General features: G+C 29.4%; 1 protein-coding gene across 1 annotated transcript; it reads left to right on the top strand.

Annotated features, from left to right (window-relative positions):
- The first annotated feature begins 2,613 nt into the window (after window positions 1-2,613).
- Window positions 2,614-11,470, top strand: LOC140875178 (IAA-amino acid hydrolase ILR1-like 6). Its single transcript, XM_073278772.1, has 5 exons — window positions 2,614-3,370; window positions 3,640-3,765; window positions 9,622-9,936; window positions 10,700-10,831; window positions 10,919-11,470. The coding sequence occupies exons 1-5, from the start codon at window positions 2,888-2,890 to the stop codon at window positions 11,324-11,326; spliced, it is 1,464 nt and encodes a 487-aa protein (XP_073134873.1). The 5' UTR covers window positions 2,614-2,887; the 3' UTR covers window positions 11,327-11,470.
- The last annotated feature ends 9,136 nt before the right edge of the window (window positions 11,471-20,606 follow it).

Raw genomic sequence — 20,606 nt, 5'->3', positions numbered from 1 at the left:
TTATTCACTATTTTATATAGGTATAGGTATATATATGGTTTTTGCTATGTTGGTCACCCATCACGCCCACTCAATGTGCCACCATGAGTTGACACTCAACTATTGGATGCACAATTCATCACATTCAATAGTTGAGTACTGTCACCTCATGGTGGACACATTAAATGAATACGGTGGGTGGGTAGGATAACACAATTGATATATACACACACATATATGTATATATAGATAGTAATATGGATAAAAATTCATGAGACGGGCTGACCGCTCCATATCTATAGTAAAAGATAATATTTTTGGATATAAAAAGTGATATTTTATGAGTAGGGTCAGGTCGAGGATCGTCTTATAAAAATTATCCGTGAGACGGGCTCATATAAGTTTTATATGTAATTTTATTAGAGTAAAATTTTCACCCCAATTTTATATTTGATTTTATTTTTCTATGTTATAAATATGAAGGTATTGTATGGAAAAAATGTGATATATTCGGCCTTCTGCAAATGTAGTTGCATATTCGCTGGCATCTTTAATTTGCTATTTCCTCTTCCTTTCTGTTTGTTTGGGTGCGAGGTAGTTTTCCTTTTTAGTTGATAAAATCTTGTAATTAAAGACCTTTCTTGATATTAATAAAATTACAAGCTTTATCATCAAAAAAATGTATTAATTCTTATAAAATATCTTACATAAACGTGTAATATGTTTTCAAATCTGGCAAACATCCAACCACGGTTGAAGGTGGATTAATCAAATTACATCCCAATTTCATCATTTATTATCGTCATAATTTAAATAAGCCAAGGACCACGCGAACGCCCACACACATTTATATTATATATATACCTTAAAAAACATTTATATTATATATATAGATATATATAATATATATATAAATATAATTAATTAATTAATTAATTAATTGATAGATAGATTCGCTCAAAGTCAAATTAAAGGTGCCGACAAAACGTTTCAACGGATGAAAATAAGAGGATGATGATTTTTGTGACAAATTTAATTGAAAAATAAAATATTAAAACCAGTAGGTTCACTCCTCCCCTGTGCTACCAATATCATGTATACGACAATATTTTTATAATTCAAGGTTTTTCTTCTCATTCCATAATACAATAAATCAAATTTATTTGTGCTTTAATATAATATGCGTGTGAGATTTGTCTTATTGTAGGATACAAATTAATGTTTTTTTTAATTAAAATTCTATTCTTACATAAGTCATCAATTCAAAGCTTGTCTCATAATTAGAGAACCGAAAGCCCAATAATATTAATATTATTTTCTTTAAAATATATAGCTTCTTTTTAGGCTTGTGAGCTATTATATTTGATCGGTTGGCTTTGATTAATCACACATGAATTTCATGACATTGGAAATTAATTTAGGTCCATTGAATTTGCACGTCCACTATATGTATGACTATGACCGTGACTCTAATTTAATAATCTAGTAATCATGTATTAAAAGTATTCTAATCTAATTATAGAAAAATAATAATGATATTTATGAAAAAATTAAATTATAAATTTATATATATGTTGGAGTGCAATAATTGTTGGATAGAACGATCGAACCATGACGCTTGAGCCGCAATATTGTTTAAAAGATTTGAGTTGCATCATTATCATTAGCTATAATTTTTGATAAAACGGCAAACGCTCGATCATACAATTGATATCATAGTCAAATTCATGAGTTCGATTCACATTGATTGTCAGGAGTGTAATTATTGGGAGAGAGATTGTTGGAGTGCAATAATTGTTTATGCTGCGTAGAACGATCGAATCATGGCGCGTGGACCGTTGTACAGTTTAAAATATTTGATTTGCACTACTACCACTAGCTATAAATTTTGGTAAAACGATAAGCGTCAGGTCCAACAATATATATAAATCGATTTTGTTCAACCTACATCGCAGGCTTTGGATAATATTTTTATGTGAGATCAAACATGAACCCCACATGTTTAGATCAATGATAAACATTACATATGTAACGAGGACAATCGCCGCATTGCAGGATCTATTACGAGTCCATCTTTCTTGATCTCGCTAGTAATTAATACAGTTACTCCTATTGCGTTGATTGAACCGATTTAAAAATGGATCCAGATCATCTGCTGTGGAGAGAGAAACAACACAGGATAATGTGCATTGATTAATAGTCTTTTGTAATTCATATCACCACACGAAATATTGAAATCATGTCTTTTTTAATGCACAATATTCTTTATTGTTTCTCTCTTCAGAGCAGAGGATCTTTTTCCTTTAAAAATAGACACAATTCAATTTGAAATTAAAATTATTGTTTTGATGTTTTGAGGGCAAGAATGAAAACTTTTTGGGTCTCGAATCCGAAAACTCGTGGTTTTTTAGATTCTCAATTAAATTTTTTATTTTTCTTCGAGAGAGATGTATAATATAAGATATAAAGAGTCAGGCACAACAAGTGATTATTTATTTATTGTAGCAAAGCCCAAAATATAAATAATAAAGAGTCAAATATATATATGGAGAAAGAACCTTATCAAGTAAAAGGGGGGAAGAATCATAATGCACTATTGTACTTCAACCACACAGTACTACTCCACTACAACTACAAATTCTTACACGTGAAAAATTCCTTTTTTTCAAATAGAGCCTTGCCTTGTCTTGTCCCATCCCCAACCTCCTCTCCGGCCTGCTACCTCAATTCTATCTAAACTTTTGATGATCACTTAGCATGCATTAATTGACATCAGTTGAATTCTACACAACAAAATTAAGCATATATATGATCCAACCATCGATCGATATTCCACATCCTTCTTCATCCATATAAATCTTACTTGTCACCACTCAATCGTCAGCTATAAATCTTGATAATAAATTAAATGAGGATTCTTGAGTACAGAAACTCGCTTTTTCGTTCCATACTTACTTTTCTCATGATTCTTCCGACGATCATCATCACAGTGGCGAAACCCTCCACGAATTCCCCGGACCAAGATCCAGCATCCCTCGAGTACTCCACGCTCGAAGCTCTCATGATAAGCAAACCCAGAAAGAATCTATCTATTAATGAGGAGTACTACTGCGGTACTGTCTGGACTGCAGCATGTTCTGAAGAAATATTGAGGATTGCGAAAAGACCCGAAAACGTGGAATGGTTGAAATCCGTTCGCCGGCGGATCCACGAGAACCCGGAACTGGCTTTCGAAGAACATGAAACGAGTCGACTCGTACGTCGGGAACTGGATGAACTGGAGATAAGTTACCGTTTCCCGTTGGCGGTAACTGGAATCAGGGCCATGATTGGGACCGGCAAACCACCTTTTGTAGCTCTCCGGGCTGATATGGATGCCTTGCCAATTCAGGTCTCACTTTTTACATGTATATATAACATGATTAGCTAGCTAGGGCAGCAAGGTTAGGGGGATTTTGGGATTGCGTTTGACTCAACTTTTACAATAATTGTAGTTAAAAAAAATTAACTGTGATGATGAAGCTGATTTTGGTGTTGGTTATGTCGGATTGAACGCTTGTCGTCTTTTATATTTGATCTTGGTGATATATAATAATATATATGTGACGGCCTAATTAATATTCTTCCTAAATGTTAATAATAATGTCTGCACACATGCAGGAAGCCGTGGAATGGGAGCACAAAAGCCAAAATGAAGGTAAGATGCACGCATGCGGACACGATGCTCATGCAGCGATGCTCCTTGGCGCTGCTAAGATTTTAAAAGAGCGCCAAACACACTTAAAGGTTAGTTTACTAAGGTAATATTCGGAAAAACTTTTAGAAAGCACTTTTCAGTTTTTTTTTAATAAAATTTTGAAATTTTGTTTAAAAAAAAGCCGAGAAGTACTGTATAGAAGCTCTGTCAAATACTACCTAATTCATCACTACATTCTACGCTAAGCAATCAACAACTTAATTGATTCTTGCATGATTGGCCTGCATATGTTAAAAAACTCAATTAAGAATATATATATATATATATATATATATAATTTTGATATTCTAGGTGACTCTTAATTTGTTGGTATCTCATGGGAGCCGCAAGATGTTTTTGTGAATATCATGGAATCATTTAATTGATGCATTCCAGAAGATGTTCGGTGCTCATGACTTGCTATAAAACAGACGCGCAGAACATCATATATGATATGTATATATATTGTGCGGATATAATTTATTTTTGAAGAATCTTGGACTACTTTATGCATGCTAATGCTATTTGAGAATTCAGTAGCTAGGTATAGAAGAGAGGGTATATATTGACGACTTTGTTTATTTTGACTTTGGACATCACTAAAATTAAAGATGCAACAAAATGCTAATAATTGTTCTTAATTAATATATACAATATAAAAATAGTAATTAAGCAGTGAAAAAATAACTCAAAAAATTAAAAGAAACATTAAGGTTGGACTCGTCTAGTACTCATAACTATTAGGTTTTGTAAATTTGTGTGAACGATATTATCTAGTTTTGATGGCCTAAATTCAACTTCTTATATCAGTTTACCAGTTATATATTATATATATATATAATTAATTAATCAGGGCAAAAGATAAAATCATTGAATGAAAATGTTCAATTGTTGGTCCCGTAAAAGTTAATATATAGGACCAACCTATTAAAAAACGTGCCTTCCCCCACTTAGAGTCCGGCTACACGTTTACACTTCCTTGCCTGCAATGCTGTGTTCTCCTCTCCCAAAGTGAAAAGGATATGTCTATCGTTAAGGTAGTGTAGTTTGCAAGTTATTGTCTTAGCTTGGATTTTGACGTAGTGAATAAGAAAAATAACGGGTAGGGATTCATATGTCATAAAAAAACACGGATATGCCATAAAATTTAAAATTTTGTCAAGTAATTAATAAGTTGCTTTTGGAACAATTGTCATGAAGAATAATTAATGAGCAGCAGCCATATCCTATATATATCACACTGTTATTGCGGAATTTTTATTCGTTCTTTGATTCATCAAGCGACCCACCAAATTGTAACACTTCCGACATCTAGCACTAGACAATTAATAATTAGCTAATGTTTATGAATACGTACTGTAAGTTTTGACAGTATGGACCGCAGAAATACCATAAATAAATTTCACAGTAAGTGTTGTCTTGCAGTATTGTCAAGACTTCAAGAAAACATACGCAGCGGAATAAGTAAACTTTATAATAAATAACATAGAAATTTATGTACAAGTGTGCGATGTCTCAGGGCAAAATAACCATTACAAAAAAAATCAGTACTAGTGATTGTATATGAAAACCTACATTTCTCAACAAGTTGAGAAAATAAATAACTTCCTAAAAACTAGTAAGAACAAGAATATAAAAACCAATAGGAAGTTTTCAACAATGAGCCGAAGACAAAAACCAAGGAATCACTTTCAGAACAACGCTTCACTCGCGTGTTCTTCAGTGTTTCCAAAAACTCTCGGCAACACTATGTAACGGCAAGAAATACTTCTGAAATTCTCCGATCAATCTTCAATCTTTAGCTTCTGAATTTATCTTCAATCTTCAGCTTCTGAATTTCTGTAGTACTTCGTGTATATTGTATATGATCTACTCTCCTAGCCGTCTTTCATTTGTGTTGAATTATCTTCTTAAGTAGATCTTCAACCTTTTTGGAAATCCTACACAATATTGAATAAGGATTTGATAAGATATATTATCAACAAAACCGTTAAGATATATATCATCAATTTACACTATTCATTTGATAAGATAACATATTTGACAAGAAAGCATATTTGATAAGATAACATATATCATCAAATCTTAAAACATATCTAAGCAAAAAAAACTCTAAAATAGAATTTAATTTAAATTTAGAGAAGAATTTAAAGTACGTGATATACACGTTCTTTCACGTACATATGATTTTTACTCGTTTTTAAGATAAGATAACAATAGATTATTTAGCCTCGTCTCCATAGTTAATTCATACATTAAACTACATAACTTCTTATATCTATTAGTTTTTTTTAATCATCCATATTACGTACACATTCAAATCTTATTTTTTGTTTTGTTTTTGTTTTTTGTTTTTTCACATCCGAATCTTTTTATCATTTCATTCCACAAATAAAATGACGTTTTAAGCTTGATTTGCGTAGAGCTCGAGAAGTAGTCCCAAATAATTAGAAAGTGATAAAAATAACTTATTAATTAGATTAAAAATATATTCACGTTACTATATATATGTTTGGACCATAATTGGGATCATAATAATAATAATAATAATAATAATAATAATAATAATAATAATAATAATAATAATAATAATAATAATGAATGTTATAATCTAGAATAAAAAAATCGATCATATTGATATTTGCAACGAATATGATGCATGTGCCCGGCCGTTATTACAAGTCATATATTGCTATATTAAGATTCGGTTAACATCCCAATTAACAGAACTTTCCAAGAGGAGAGAGGTGGTTATGCATTTGATTTGGAGAGCTAATATTTTATTCGAGTTGTGAATATATATGAATCAATAGTTTAAAATGAATTAATTCATTCAATGAGAAAATCCACTATATCAATATAATATTGTAAAAGTAACAAAAATAACGGGTGAAAGATTTCAATCATGCATGATTAATTGATTATATATAGATTAATCTTAATATTTAGGCAAATGCAGGTAGTTAGTGACAAAGGTTGCCGACACCGACATAATGATTTTTCCGTCACATGTTGTCTTTATTTACTCGTAGAATTCCTTAATAATCCACTGCTCACTTGAGCTGTGAGTTATATAAATATGAATTATAAATATACACTTTAGCAGAAAAAAATAAATATTAATTATAATGTGGTGGGATTTCTATTAATATTGCGGTACAACAGGTTTCAATCATGAATTAAATTGGGGAAAACAGAGACATCCACGAGTAGGAAATTCCCCTTGCAAGAGACATTGACCTTGTCGTCCAAGTTGCAACAACGTACATTAATTAACACCAATCACAATAATTACAGAATTATGGAACATATACAACATAAATTATAATGATATATATTAGAAAATTTGAAATTTAATTTCATCTGTCATATCGATTTTGAATGAAAGAAATTGATGTGAATCTCGTGAAGAGAACAACTACGACATGGAATCGTGTTTTGGGTCACAAGAATCACGAATACACATGATTTAGCACAAAGAAAGTTAAAAAATTAGAGCAACCTTTAAAAAAAAAATAACTAATGTGAAATCACAAGAAATACAAATTAAAAATAACAATTAACATAACACTTTTTACCTTGACCCGTTGCTTAAACAAACCAAGAACCTTGATATACATACTAATTAATTAAAGAACACACCTCGACTCAATGCCTACAAATGAGACACGGACTGATGGTATCCAATGCTTGATGCCACAAGAAATAACATCAATAAAGTTCAGTTTTTTTTTTATTTTTATTTAAAAAAGGACCAAAAATCGTGAGCCACCAAAATGGCAAGAAAACACTTGGGTTTGAGAGGAAAATTTTTCAATAATGATGAGAAAATGTATAATGCATGCTTATAAATGACCTATGGAGGTACAAAATAGGCCTACAAACTTAAGTATATGTGCAAATAACCAAAACGATCTCAATAACATGTGCATAATTACAATCAGCCCACAAATCAAAATAAAATCGTAGATTGTACAAATACATTAGGTTCCGTTTGGACATGTACTTTAAAAACGTTTTTAGTATTTTATAAGTGAAAAAAACTTGAAGTATGCGTTTGAATAAAATTTTTGTAAAATATTTTTGAAAAATAGTTTTTAAAAAGTGTTATCCAAGATAGTTTTTTAAGAACACTTGAGAGTTGTTTTTAGATTTTTTTTAGAATGAAACTATGGAAGGGAAAATGAACAACATTACTTTTTGAAATGTTAAAATGTTTTTATAGAATAGTTGTCCAAACACATATTTATTCTTAAAACAACTTTTAAAACATTTTATAAAAAAATTTTAAAAAACACTTTATAAAAATGTTTCATAAGTGTATGTCCAAACAGAACCTAAATAACTTAAAATGACTCGATCTTCATTTTGAACTTGTCTAAAATTGAGTTGCATAAAAACTGTTTCAACTCGACTCACATAAAAAATGGCATGCATGCTCTAATTTCTAAAGACTGTTTGTGAATCTAAAAATTATGCATTGATCTATTGTGACGAACTAATAATATACTTCAAAAATAGTTAGAAAAGCATTGGAAAAATATAATTTTCTTTCGTCTTAAAATATATATATATATATATATGTTTAAGGCTGGTTGTTTGATGTAGTATATACAAAATTATTCGAAAGGCTAATTGAGAGTACTTGAACAAGCTATGATCAAAAGATAAAGACAATGGTGGTGGTGTTGAGCCCCATGAAACTGACGGTAGAGCCAAAACACAAACATGTAATATTAATTAACAAATTGATGGCTAGGGGTGGGGGGCCAAAAAAAATTAAATATTTTCCAAAATATATTGTTAATAATTAAGACAGTTAAAATTATATATGTATAGTGCTTGATATTTATGGAAATCAATTTTTTTTTTCTCTAATTTGTCCAATTTTAGGTTGTAGACCTCTAGCTATGGTTTTAAATTTTGGTTTCGATACATTAACTTTTAATTTTTAGTTATTTGGGGTCCAATTCTCGGCGTGACATTTAGTCATGCATGTCAACAATCTTTTTATGAAATATCAGTATTTTTATTTGTCATGTCAGCACTCCGAAAAAATATGATTGAAAGACAAAAAAAAAATCAAAATTAATACATCAAAATCAAACTTTAAAAACTCGAAAAACCAAAATAGAAAAAATCAGTGGACTAGAAGTTATTTTCCTAACATTTAGGTAGTGTTTGAAAACTCCAAAATAAGTGATTATGGTTTCTTTTTTAACAAATTTATAAAGAAATAATTTATATATATATATATATATATAAATACTTATTTTTAGAGGATGCAAATATTCTCTAGTATAGTAATATCAATATTCACTATATATATTTGAAACTCATTAATAACGAAGTCACTGCTAAATGTTTAAACTTTAAACAATCTCCTTTCCAACGTACAATAATAATAAATTAGACTAAACTAGCTAAAAACACGTCTTCTATTTTATTCCGTAACGTCGTTTTGACCATTTTTGTCGCTGCTCTATATATTGTGGTGGAAACTAGAAAATTCAAAACAATTCTAATTAATCGAGCCACGAGATTACTAGTTTATCATCTTCCCAGTCTTTGATAGGAGACACAAAACTGAAAGTGTTCAAGTTGCACTTTTTTTTTTCCATGCACAATTAACAACATTTTAAATAAGTATTCACCAATATTATTCAGATATTGCACATGAAGCATCATACGACATTCCCGCAAGAGATTTTATACGTATAACTAAGACAGTGTTTGCAAACTCTACAAATAAGTGATTATGAATTTTCTGTTAACAAATTTATGTATATAAAAAAAACTATAAGCTAGATGTTGCAAACATTGCCTAATAATTAGGCCTTGCATAGTCTTAAGTCTTAACATTAAGCTTGAGACTAGCTAGCTAATATTTATTAATGCCTCAACAGGGTACTGTGATTCTGATCTTTCAGCCAGCCGAGGAAGCAGGAAACGGAGCGAAACGAATGATCGAGCAAGGTGCTCTCGAAGATGTTGAGGCAATATTTGCGATGCATGTATCTCATCTGCTCCCTGTCGGTGTCATTGGATCAAGACCCGGTCCTTTACTTGCTGGTTGTGGCTTCTTCAAAGCCATGATCACTGTTGAACATGGCGTCTCTCGGAATCTGCGTTACTCGATCGACACTATCTGGGCTGCCTCCGCAGCAATTATCAGTTTACAGACCATTGTATCACGAGAAGCCGATCCATTGGACTCTCAGGTTTGTACGTACATGCATGTGAGACTATGGTAGTGTTTGGGAGAGCTTCTAGGAAGCACTTCTCAACTTTTCGTTAACAAAATTTTACAAAATTTCAAAAATTTGTTAATGAAAAGCTGAGAAGTGCTTCCTAGAAGCTCTCCCAAACACCGCCTATATATGCCACTTTTATGCTACATGCATGCATCGTTGAACTTTGGTATTAAATTAAAGCATACATTATTATTGAATACTCAGAAATAAGCAAATTCTAATATGATATAAATAGACCTCTTTAATGAAGCATAAAATGGGATTGCATCTGCAGAAGGTCGTATTTCGAATGATCTAATTAAGTCTCCAATCTGATGTACAATTGTGACAGAAACTATGTAGTATTAAAAAAAAATTAGGGCTCTTTAAATTAGTTTGATTTTGAAAAAAAACTTGCATGTGTGTCGTGATATTTTATAATATTAAGAGATATATTTGGACAGGTCAAAACGGACTCGTGTAAAGAAAAATGATAAAAAATGTAAGCTACATAAAAAAAAATGTAAATTCATTGTTAAAAATAGAAAAGTGCAAATCATAGAACCAAAAATATAATTTTTCCATAATAGTTTCACGGATAATTTACAATAATCCATGCAAGTTCAAACTCGAGAGATTACCTCAATGAGTACTTGATCAAAACTAGAGCCACATAACATGAGAAAAAACAAAAAACAAAAAAACATAACCTAACATGCTTTATGTACGTTTTGTATGATAAAATCCTCAGGTTGTCTCGGTCACTTACTTCAAGAGTGGATCCGATCATCTCGACGCCATGCCGGATAGCGTTGAATTCGGTGGCACGTTGCGAGCTTTTTCCAACACAAGCTTCAACCACATCCTCCAAAGAATAGAGCAGGTTGGTTGATAGAACAAAGTGCTAGCTAGCTTGTTAATTTTTCCAATAATAATTGATAAAGAAAAAACATTAAACATATATAAGCAGGTAATCATAACCCAAGCTCGAGCATTCAGATGCTCGGCAACAGTCGACTTCTTCAGGAACGCAGACACAATTTACCCTCCTATGATTAATGATGATGAAACTTACAGACACTTGAAGAAAGTAGCCATGGAGTTGGTGGGGAACGAGAATTACCAAGTGGTGGAGCCGGTGATGGGATCCGAGGACTTCTCATTCTATGCCGAACTTGTCCCGGCCACCTTCTACTTCATCGGTATCAAGAACAAGATGCTAGGCTCCGTCCACTCGCCCCACTCGCCGCATTTCATGATCGATGAAGATGCCCTTCCAGTTGGTGCAGCTACTCATGCTGCCATTGCTGAGAGATATCTGCACGACCGCGACACGGTATCGACGGCGCCAACGGTACTCGATGGATCATGCAAGTGACGAAGTTGATGCATGAAAGGAGGAGACGAAGTTAGGGTTTTCTTCATTAAGTAATTTTACAATAGTTGTATGTAAAGTCTCGCTTGTTGTCAACATATAATTAATTAGGTGGACTTTGATTCCTCTGTTGTATGTATTAGAAGAATTTAGATGGGCTTCTGTACAGTATAATATAAGTTTCATTGAAAAATGGATGGGCTCTCGTCCATTAGTGATGAAATCAATATGATCTTGATTTGTTAGCGATTTATTATATTATTTTCTTCATTTAGTCCCGAGAAAAAATTGCTATATGTACAAGCTCTCATTGATACTATATATATGTACTAGTAATCAACACAGGGGATGTGTTAGTTATGCAATTCCGTTTTTTGGAGAAACGGTTTTCCAAACTCATATAATAGTTAGTTATGCAATTCCGTTTTTTGGAGAAACGGTTTTCCAAACTCATATAATATGGCTTTTCGGCTATATCAATGGGATAATTTCTTCTTCCTTGGGTCGTTAGAGTTCAGTTAAAGTACGTGGGACAGATATTTAAATATACATTTATATTTCTGTCACGTTTTAAATTAGTTAGAATACATGACTCAAGTTTAATTAATAACTAGCGTTTTTGCACGCATATACACAAACTTTTTTATGTTAATTAATTTTAATGTTATTTTAAAACTCACATTATGAATTAGATATTCAAAAATTTAAGATTGATAACTATCAAATGTAAATCTTTAAAAAAATTATCTAATCTAAAAATTTAAAGATACAAACAAAGATAGTAAATGATATTTTGATAAATAAGATTATTACTAATGGCTAAAAAAAGAGTAGACTAAATAAAATGACTAATTTGTTTAACAATTTTGGTTTTGTTGGGAATTGATTTAGGATATAATCGTAATTTCATCTCAAACTTCAACAATTAATTGAAAGTTAGTTAATTAGAGAGTTTCTACTATAATAATATAGTTGTTATAAATATATTATTATTGTAGATGATTATCTTTTTTAATTAAATTTAAAAGATTTGTGATCAAGATAAACATGTCGAGATAATATTTGTAAATATTTGTATATTGTATTATTTCCCTATAAATAGGGAACTCATATTTATTCTCTTTTCTCTCATGAATTATCTCTACTCATCTCTCTATTTCTATTATGATTTTTAACACGTTATCAGAACGATGCTATAACCAATTGAGAATGAAAATAATTTTTGTTTTATTGATTCTATTGGAATAGCACAACATGTTGTCAATACTCAATTTTATGAGAGATATTCATTGGTGCTCTAGAAGTAGCACAGTGAAAATAATTGATATATTTGTGCCCATGAAATATCATGAATATGTTGATGGCTCAAAAGTAGCACAACATGATTTTATATCGAGAATTTGAATAAATTCATGATCATGATATAATATGTTGAGAATTTTGAGAAATTCATGATTACGATTTGATATATCGAAAGATATATTAATGATTATGATGTAATATATTGAGAATTTGAATAGATTCATGATAAATATATGATATATGATTTTTTATATCGAAAAATAGAAAAAATCATAATGAATATCTGATATGATATCCAAGATCTATAAATATTATTAAAAGATATAGATCTATGTCAAAATATATCAATATTTATAACGAAATATTGATAAAAAATTTAAGATTTGTTGATATTCATGAAGAATATTTATATAAGATCCAAGATTTGGTAATATTCTTGAAGAATATAATTTAATGTCCTTTTGGTTGTTGAAGATCTTATGAATTGAGAAATTTAGAACAATTTCTCAAAGAATATCAATATATGATCTAACATTGTCAATATCTTTAAAAAAAGTTATTAAAGATGTATATCAAAAGATATTGACTTGATATCGATTAAAAACATATATTTGTTCTTAATTCTCTAGAAGAAACATGATATATTTATTTGTCACAATTTTTATGAATAACGACTTGATGTTCAATGATGAACTGCATAGGCTATTGATTGAAAATTATGAATGCACGGTAATAAGATCGCAACACTATCAATCGAAAAAGACAAATAAATGTTAAACCTATTAATAAATTGGATCATCATCTATATTGGGCAACGACGATGTTGGGTTTATGATAACCTATGCATGATGATGTCAATTGGGTTGATTTATGACTAACTTCAAGTCATTTTGAAAAACTCTAGCATGTGTTTTGATTCACATAATAAATTATTTTGATGATATAAAATAAGATCTACAAATTTTGTGAACCTATTCTATTGGTCAATATATTGCATGAGATATTGATTATAAAATTTGGTGATAATTTTTCTGATTTGAGAATTTTTATATTTTAAGGATATATTGGGTTGTTAAATTTTTATTCCATAAAATTTGATGTATTTTAAACTCCTCAATTTTAATTGTGGATATAAATTTTGAATTTTTTTCAAAATCATTTGACTTAGCTATCACTTTTTAAATGAATGATAAAATATTTTTATCACATGTTATTATCTTACATATAGGAACATAAATTTAATATGAGATGATATTTGTGATAGATTGAATGTCATTGTTGAGTGTAAAATATCAACTTGGTGCATACAAAAATTTTAAAAATTACGTTCGATTTCTCAATTTCAATTCTTTTAATATATATAATATCTTATTTATGATATTTTGTTCAAGAAAAGACAATTATGAAAGTTGTCTAATTAATGTGCCTCATTCTTTTAAGTGAATATGACAGTATCAATGAACACAGTTGATACATTGTTGTTGATTATTTCTTGAAAGAATAATATGATATCTCATATGAAAAGAGATATGAATCATGAATGACATAAAATATTGAGATATAAGTCATAATCAAATATTGTACTAAATGTACATTGTTATCTCATATCACTATTTAAATGATGTCGTACTTGCAGTACGTAAAGGGAATTAATTGCTATATATCAAGCAAGGTATAAAAGTTTGTGGAGACCGTTGATGTCTATCCAAATCATATATTTCATCGTATGTTGATTGGATATCTGAAAGATCTAGAAGATCGTTTGAGTGACGATGAAAAATATGATGTGCTTGATATTATAAAATAGTGATAAACATTGACGTATATAGAATTTTGAATCTAGTAGATATTGATTTGGTTTAAATAGTATATTACAAATCAATATTTCTAGAAGAGCTAAAGAGCTCCAGAATTATCATTGATACAAATACTTTCAGAGTTTGGCATAATGGATTGAATTGAGCATTCAAATTATATAAATAGTTAAAAAACTATTGATAGTGCACAAAGATGTTAATGAATAAATCAAAAGTTATTGGATCGATAAATTTGGGTGTTTTTAATCAAACATCCACAAGATTTTATGAATTTTTATTTATGGCTTAGCGAAATTGATAGCATTATCATAAAAGCTCAAATTAATAGAAGTCCCCATATTATTTGAAATGAATAAATAACGTGGGTCCACGAAACGTAACATGATGTTCGCAAAAATACGTTTTGAGAAAAAATTCCAGAATATATAATCAAGACAAACTTGATCAAAAGAGAATATGCATATCAATTTTATGATTATAAATACGTTAAGTTTAGTTGATTTATTTTACCTCAAATCAACTATTATTTCAAGACAAGCTTGATCAAAAGATGATATTTCACAAATTATTTGGGATTTATATAACTATTAATGTGTTTTTTTGCTATTACGCAAAATAATAACCGTTAATAAAAAATGATTGACAAATGATAAATGGAAATATGAGCAAATTTAACAAAGTTTCTCAAAATATTTAAAGCGGATTATGAGAAAATATTTGCATTTATTATGTATGTACTGATTTGACGGTGATACATATAGAAACATCCTCGAAGGAATTGACGCTCAAAATATTGTTTTGCCAACTTGAATAAGAAATCAGCATCTGAATCAATTTTTAGAGTAAGTGCACAAGATTGGAATAAGACGAGTTAATAATTTCAAGTGATGCTTGCAAAAATGGGAGCAATCAAAGTTGTACTCTTTTTCCTTTGTCTATGATTTTTTCCATGTGGTTTTTCCATAACAAGGTTTTAATGAGGTAATTAACAAATATTAAGAGATGTCGTACTCTTTTTCCTTCATTAGGATTTTGTCCCACAAAGTTTTTTTTGATAAGGTTTTAACGAGGCGCATCGATCATCAAAAAGATATCCAAAGAAAGTATATGTTGATGTACTTTTTTTTCTTCGTTCAGATTTTTTCCACATAGTTTTACTGTCAAGGTTTTAACGAGGTAACACTTGAGTCCCGGTGAAGTTCCCAATCAATCAATATCTTGCCAAATAGAGATTTTGAAAAAACAGTTGCTTGTGCAAATAATCATCTAACAGGGAGTGTTATAAATATATTATTGTATATGATTATCTTATTTAATTAGATTTGAAAGATTTGTTTTCAAGATAAACATGTCAAGATAATATTTGTAAAGATTTGTATATTGTATTATTTCCTTATAAATAAGGGTGATTGAGTTCGATAAACATTACACCTGAGTATTGATTCATATTTATTCTTTTTTTTCTCATTAATTCTTTCTACTCATCTCTTTATTTCTATCATGATTGATAACAATAGTAAGATATATAGGTATATATACATAAAGAAAACACATATATCTTTAAGTAATCTCTTTAATTTGTGTTAAAGTTTAACTCATTTTTCGAAAAATTTATATGTCCACATGAAACCAAATGAGATCACAAAATCTTGGTAAATCAAGGATGTTATAATTGATATAAGTTGGAGCCAGCCAACAAAAATATCTAATATTGGAGAAAATCTTGATGATAATCTCAAGACTTTGGTAATGCAAGCAGCTCTGAATTTGATAGCCCACTGTCCGATTATAATAATTGTTACTATTTTTCCACGTCTGATTTTAATTTGTCGAGGATTGGTCAACAAGGAGATCCTTATATTTTGTGCAAATGGTCCCACATTAACCTTGTCTTAAGTCAAACTTTAATCTAAATCCACGCAAAGTCTTTTTGGTCAGTCAACAAATATTATGGAGAAAAAGGAGGATAGAACACGCTTTGCTTTATGTTCAAAGATTATAAACAAAATATTACTACTTAATTAATCAGTATTTAAAATTAACGAAAGTCTTTTAGATCTAATCTTTAATTGGATTTCCTGATAAAAATCGTACTCCCTTGGAGAAAAGCGATATATCTCATCCAAAATAATCAATTTTCTTGTTCATTTCTTTCTTTTTAATAATTTCCACTAAAAATTTTGATCTCTGTTGATTTTAACATATTTAATAATAGAATTATTATGCGTGTAAACTTCTATTTGACCATTTACTTTACACGACGTGTGTGTGCCTCAAGTTGTTAATATATTTGATTTGTAAATGTGAGTCCATCGCTTTTAATAAAGAACCAAATAAACAATATCCTTCGTAACACAAATTTTATACTTTAATTATAAGTTGTAATTCAGATATAAAGCATAAAGTAATTATTGAATATTATTCTTTTAACAAATCTCACATATTAAAAATGATTAAATATTATCAATTCATGCATTTAAACTAGGACACCAGAATTCGTGAAATTGTCACGCAAGTGAGTCAGACGAGGATCGAGGGAAGAAAATTATGACCCGCCTGAGTGGAGCAAGCACGTATTTGATCGATCAACAGTCATTAGTTCGATTAATTTTTCACTAATATTTTATTAGATAAGTCTGTCACATAAATTTTATGTAGTATAATGTACGACATAGACACCGAATAATATCGACTACATGTTTCATTGTCATAACTTCTATATTTTTTTCCAGTTTTATTATTTTGATATAAAAATAAAATATAAGATTTATGGCGATTTGGTTTGGCACTCCAGTTGTCGGCCTCATGATGCAAGAGGATAGCTAAACATGGAAGGCAGGGGTCCATTTGCAAATTGTGAAAGTTGGAAACAGAAACTTTCGAGTCTTTTTTGGCGTAAGAAAACTTTGTGAAATTTACAGTTGGCCCCTCGATTCACGACATATTCCATTAATTGAAGATTTCGACCTATATTGGCAGGGACCACGAAAGATTTGTATATTTTAAAAAGACCCCACGAAAGATTTAATATATTTAGAAGTGGGTCCCTAACCAATCACCTTTATTCATTTCTTGTCTGCATCAATCTACGATTACATAAGATCGCTCGATAGATTCTCAACTCCCGTATCCAAATGTCAATTCAATTTTCACGCTTTGTCTTAAAGGGGGGGCCCACACAAAAAAATAAATAAAAAGAAAAAAAAGAAAAAAGAAGAATTATTTGTGCATCAAAAGAGCATGAAATTCGTGGTGTAAAATATATTTAGATTTCACAAAAACATTACGCAAAATTTCAGATGCGTTGTTTAATGATCCTGACGGAGATGTTTGTTGCTGGTTAACTTTTTATTTATTTATTTTAATTTATCGGTAAATAAAGATACATGATCAATGTTGCTAGTTAACTTTGATTGGCACATGGATGAGTACTTTTAGATAAACATGCTTACTTTAATTTAATTGATATGTATAGTTTTTCGAATCTTATCTTATTAATCGGCCGGGGTATTGAGAATTGAGATGCTATACTTCAAAAAAGAATTTCAAATGTATGGATTTTGATTAAAATTTTATTGTTAACAATGAAACAATATATAAATGAAATCTTAAATTCATATACCTACTTATTTACACATTAGTTATATAAATTAAAATGAAATTCAAATGACACCATTATTGGTGAACTTGGAATTCATCACAATTAACATGAATTAAAACTATTTAAACATGAAAGAAGTGAATTTGAATTAGTTTATGAGGTTACTTATCTAAACAACAAAAATATATTTGACTATATTTGAAATCATTTCATCCAAACACAACTTCAGATTAATGTCCTTAGAGTTCTTTTAGAGATTGTATATTTATCAATATATCTAAGGTCCATTGATCTTCGAGTTAAGTACCCCACATCTATTATCTATATATATATATATATATATATATATATATATATATATATTGGATAATGCTATGTGTACATAGAGTTGTACATAGAGAGTTACACGTCCTATAAATTAGGAAAGTATATCAAATTTTTTTTAAAATATCCTTATTTTCAATAGTTTGTCTTGCTCAAAAAAACTTTTAACGAAAATATTATTATTTTTTATTTTATTATTTATTGTGCAGTTTTAGAGGGTGTCAAAATTGAACCCGACCCGAGCTGACCAAAAAATTATCGGATTAAGGTTTTGAGGTTTTGGGATTTGGGTTGACCTGAAATATTTGATTTTTTTTATTTTTAACAAAATAATTAAATACACATAATAATAATAATAATAATCAATATATTTTAATTTAAATACATAATAACAAAATCTCACTTATATAGTTTTATATAATTTAAATTGTACGAAATTTAAAATATACTTACTACACAAAATAAAATTTATTTTTAAAAATCAATATTTTAAAAAATAATTATTACATGTGGAAAATCTATGATAAAATATACAATAAATTTTTTTCAAACATATAATATATAAAAATATAGTAAATATTTCTTAATTAATCTATAAGTACAAAAACTTTTTAAAAATTTCTCAAACCAAACCCGAATAAATCAATAGCGACCGACCCGAACTCGACTAACTCAATCAACCCAAACCTACATGATTTGAGTTTTGATTTTGTTTTTTTTAACAAAATATTAACTATTACACATAATAATAATAATAAATATATTTTAATTTAAATACATAATATAAAATCTCGTTTATATATGATTTAAATTTGAAAGTTAAATTTTAAAAATTGTAAAATATATTTACTAAAAAAATAAACAATTATTATTTTTGTTGAACTCAGTAAAAAGTTATATATATTTTCATAATTACTTTTTAAAATTTTATAAAATAATTATTTTTGTTGAACTCGGTAAATTAATTCTAAAAGTAAATAATAGAATAAAAATAATAATATTTTAGAGACAGGTTTTTAGAGTAAGACAAAAAATTGTAGGTTGAAGAGAAAAAAAAAATTAAGATATTTTCCTAACTTAATTGACGTGTAACTCTCTATGTACAATTCTATGTACACATAACATTGTCCATATATATATATATATGGGTGGCAGAATCCGAGAGAGAAATGCCCAAATGTATATATGTGTGTATAATCACCCTTGATTGAATTATATATATTATGATGCCCTACCTAGCTCAAAGCAAGAATATATATATTGTCATGAATAAGTTCCATTGGATTCCAGTTCCAAATGTATAAACAGAGAGACAAAACTAATTAATGCTTTTACTAAGTTTGATAGCTGCCCATGTTCCAATATTCAATTCATGAAATCTCCATGATTTTTCTCCTCAAGCTCTTTAATTGATGATGTCTCTTCCGGAAGAATCGTATTGAATGCATCTATGACATAGCCATATCAATTAGCTCTTTTTTTTTTTCATTTTTTTTAAAAAAGAAATTAGCTCAATATTTTCGTGTATTCTAATTTCATAGCATTTTTTTAATGTAAAATTTACAACCACATGAACTATGAAAACGGTAATTAGTATTGAGAATATTGTTCGTGGTTATGTGTTGGCGAGCGATATATATTAATATATATATATCTTATGAAAAATCATTAAATTAATTTCAAGGTGATTTCAACAACTGAAAAAAATTCCAATTTGTAAAAGTAGAAATTAAATATTTGAACACACGGTTATAATGAATATTCAAATGTTGTAGTCAAAATATCAAAACCTCCATTTTTTTTCTTGACTTGGTCGTTTTCCAAGTCAACGCCAATTAGAAGATTGCAAATCTTGATTAATGGATCGCATATATTTCTTCTCCTAAATGACAAAATGGCAGCTAACACATTCAAGAAACATTGTAATTTCGCAAGTCAATCGCTTCTAACAAGTCATCATATTGGATTTATCAAATCAAAACTAGGGATTATCTAGAAAACTATTAGTACAAAGATCTCCTTGGATTTTTCTTGACATGGTCTCAGACTCTCAATTATATCTAGGGCTGGCTACGGTATGGTATACCGTATCAAAATACGATATCGTATATCGTATCGTACCATACCGGTATGAAAAATTTCATACCGGTACCATACCGAAAATTCGGTAATGACCACTATGAGTCAAACTCAATAGAATTTTGATCAATCCCTTTTTCTGCCGTTAAGGCGGGGAACT

Source organism: Henckelia pumila, chromosome 1 (genome assembly GCF_033568475.1).
Source record: "Henckelia pumila isolate YLH828 chromosome 1, ASM3356847v2, whole genome shotgun sequence".
NCBI lineage: Eukaryota > Viridiplantae > Streptophyta > Magnoliopsida > Lamiales > Gesneriaceae > Henckelia > Henckelia pumila.
Note: the sequence above shows the minus strand (reverse complement) of the source record. Positions and strands in the feature narration are given on the sequence as shown.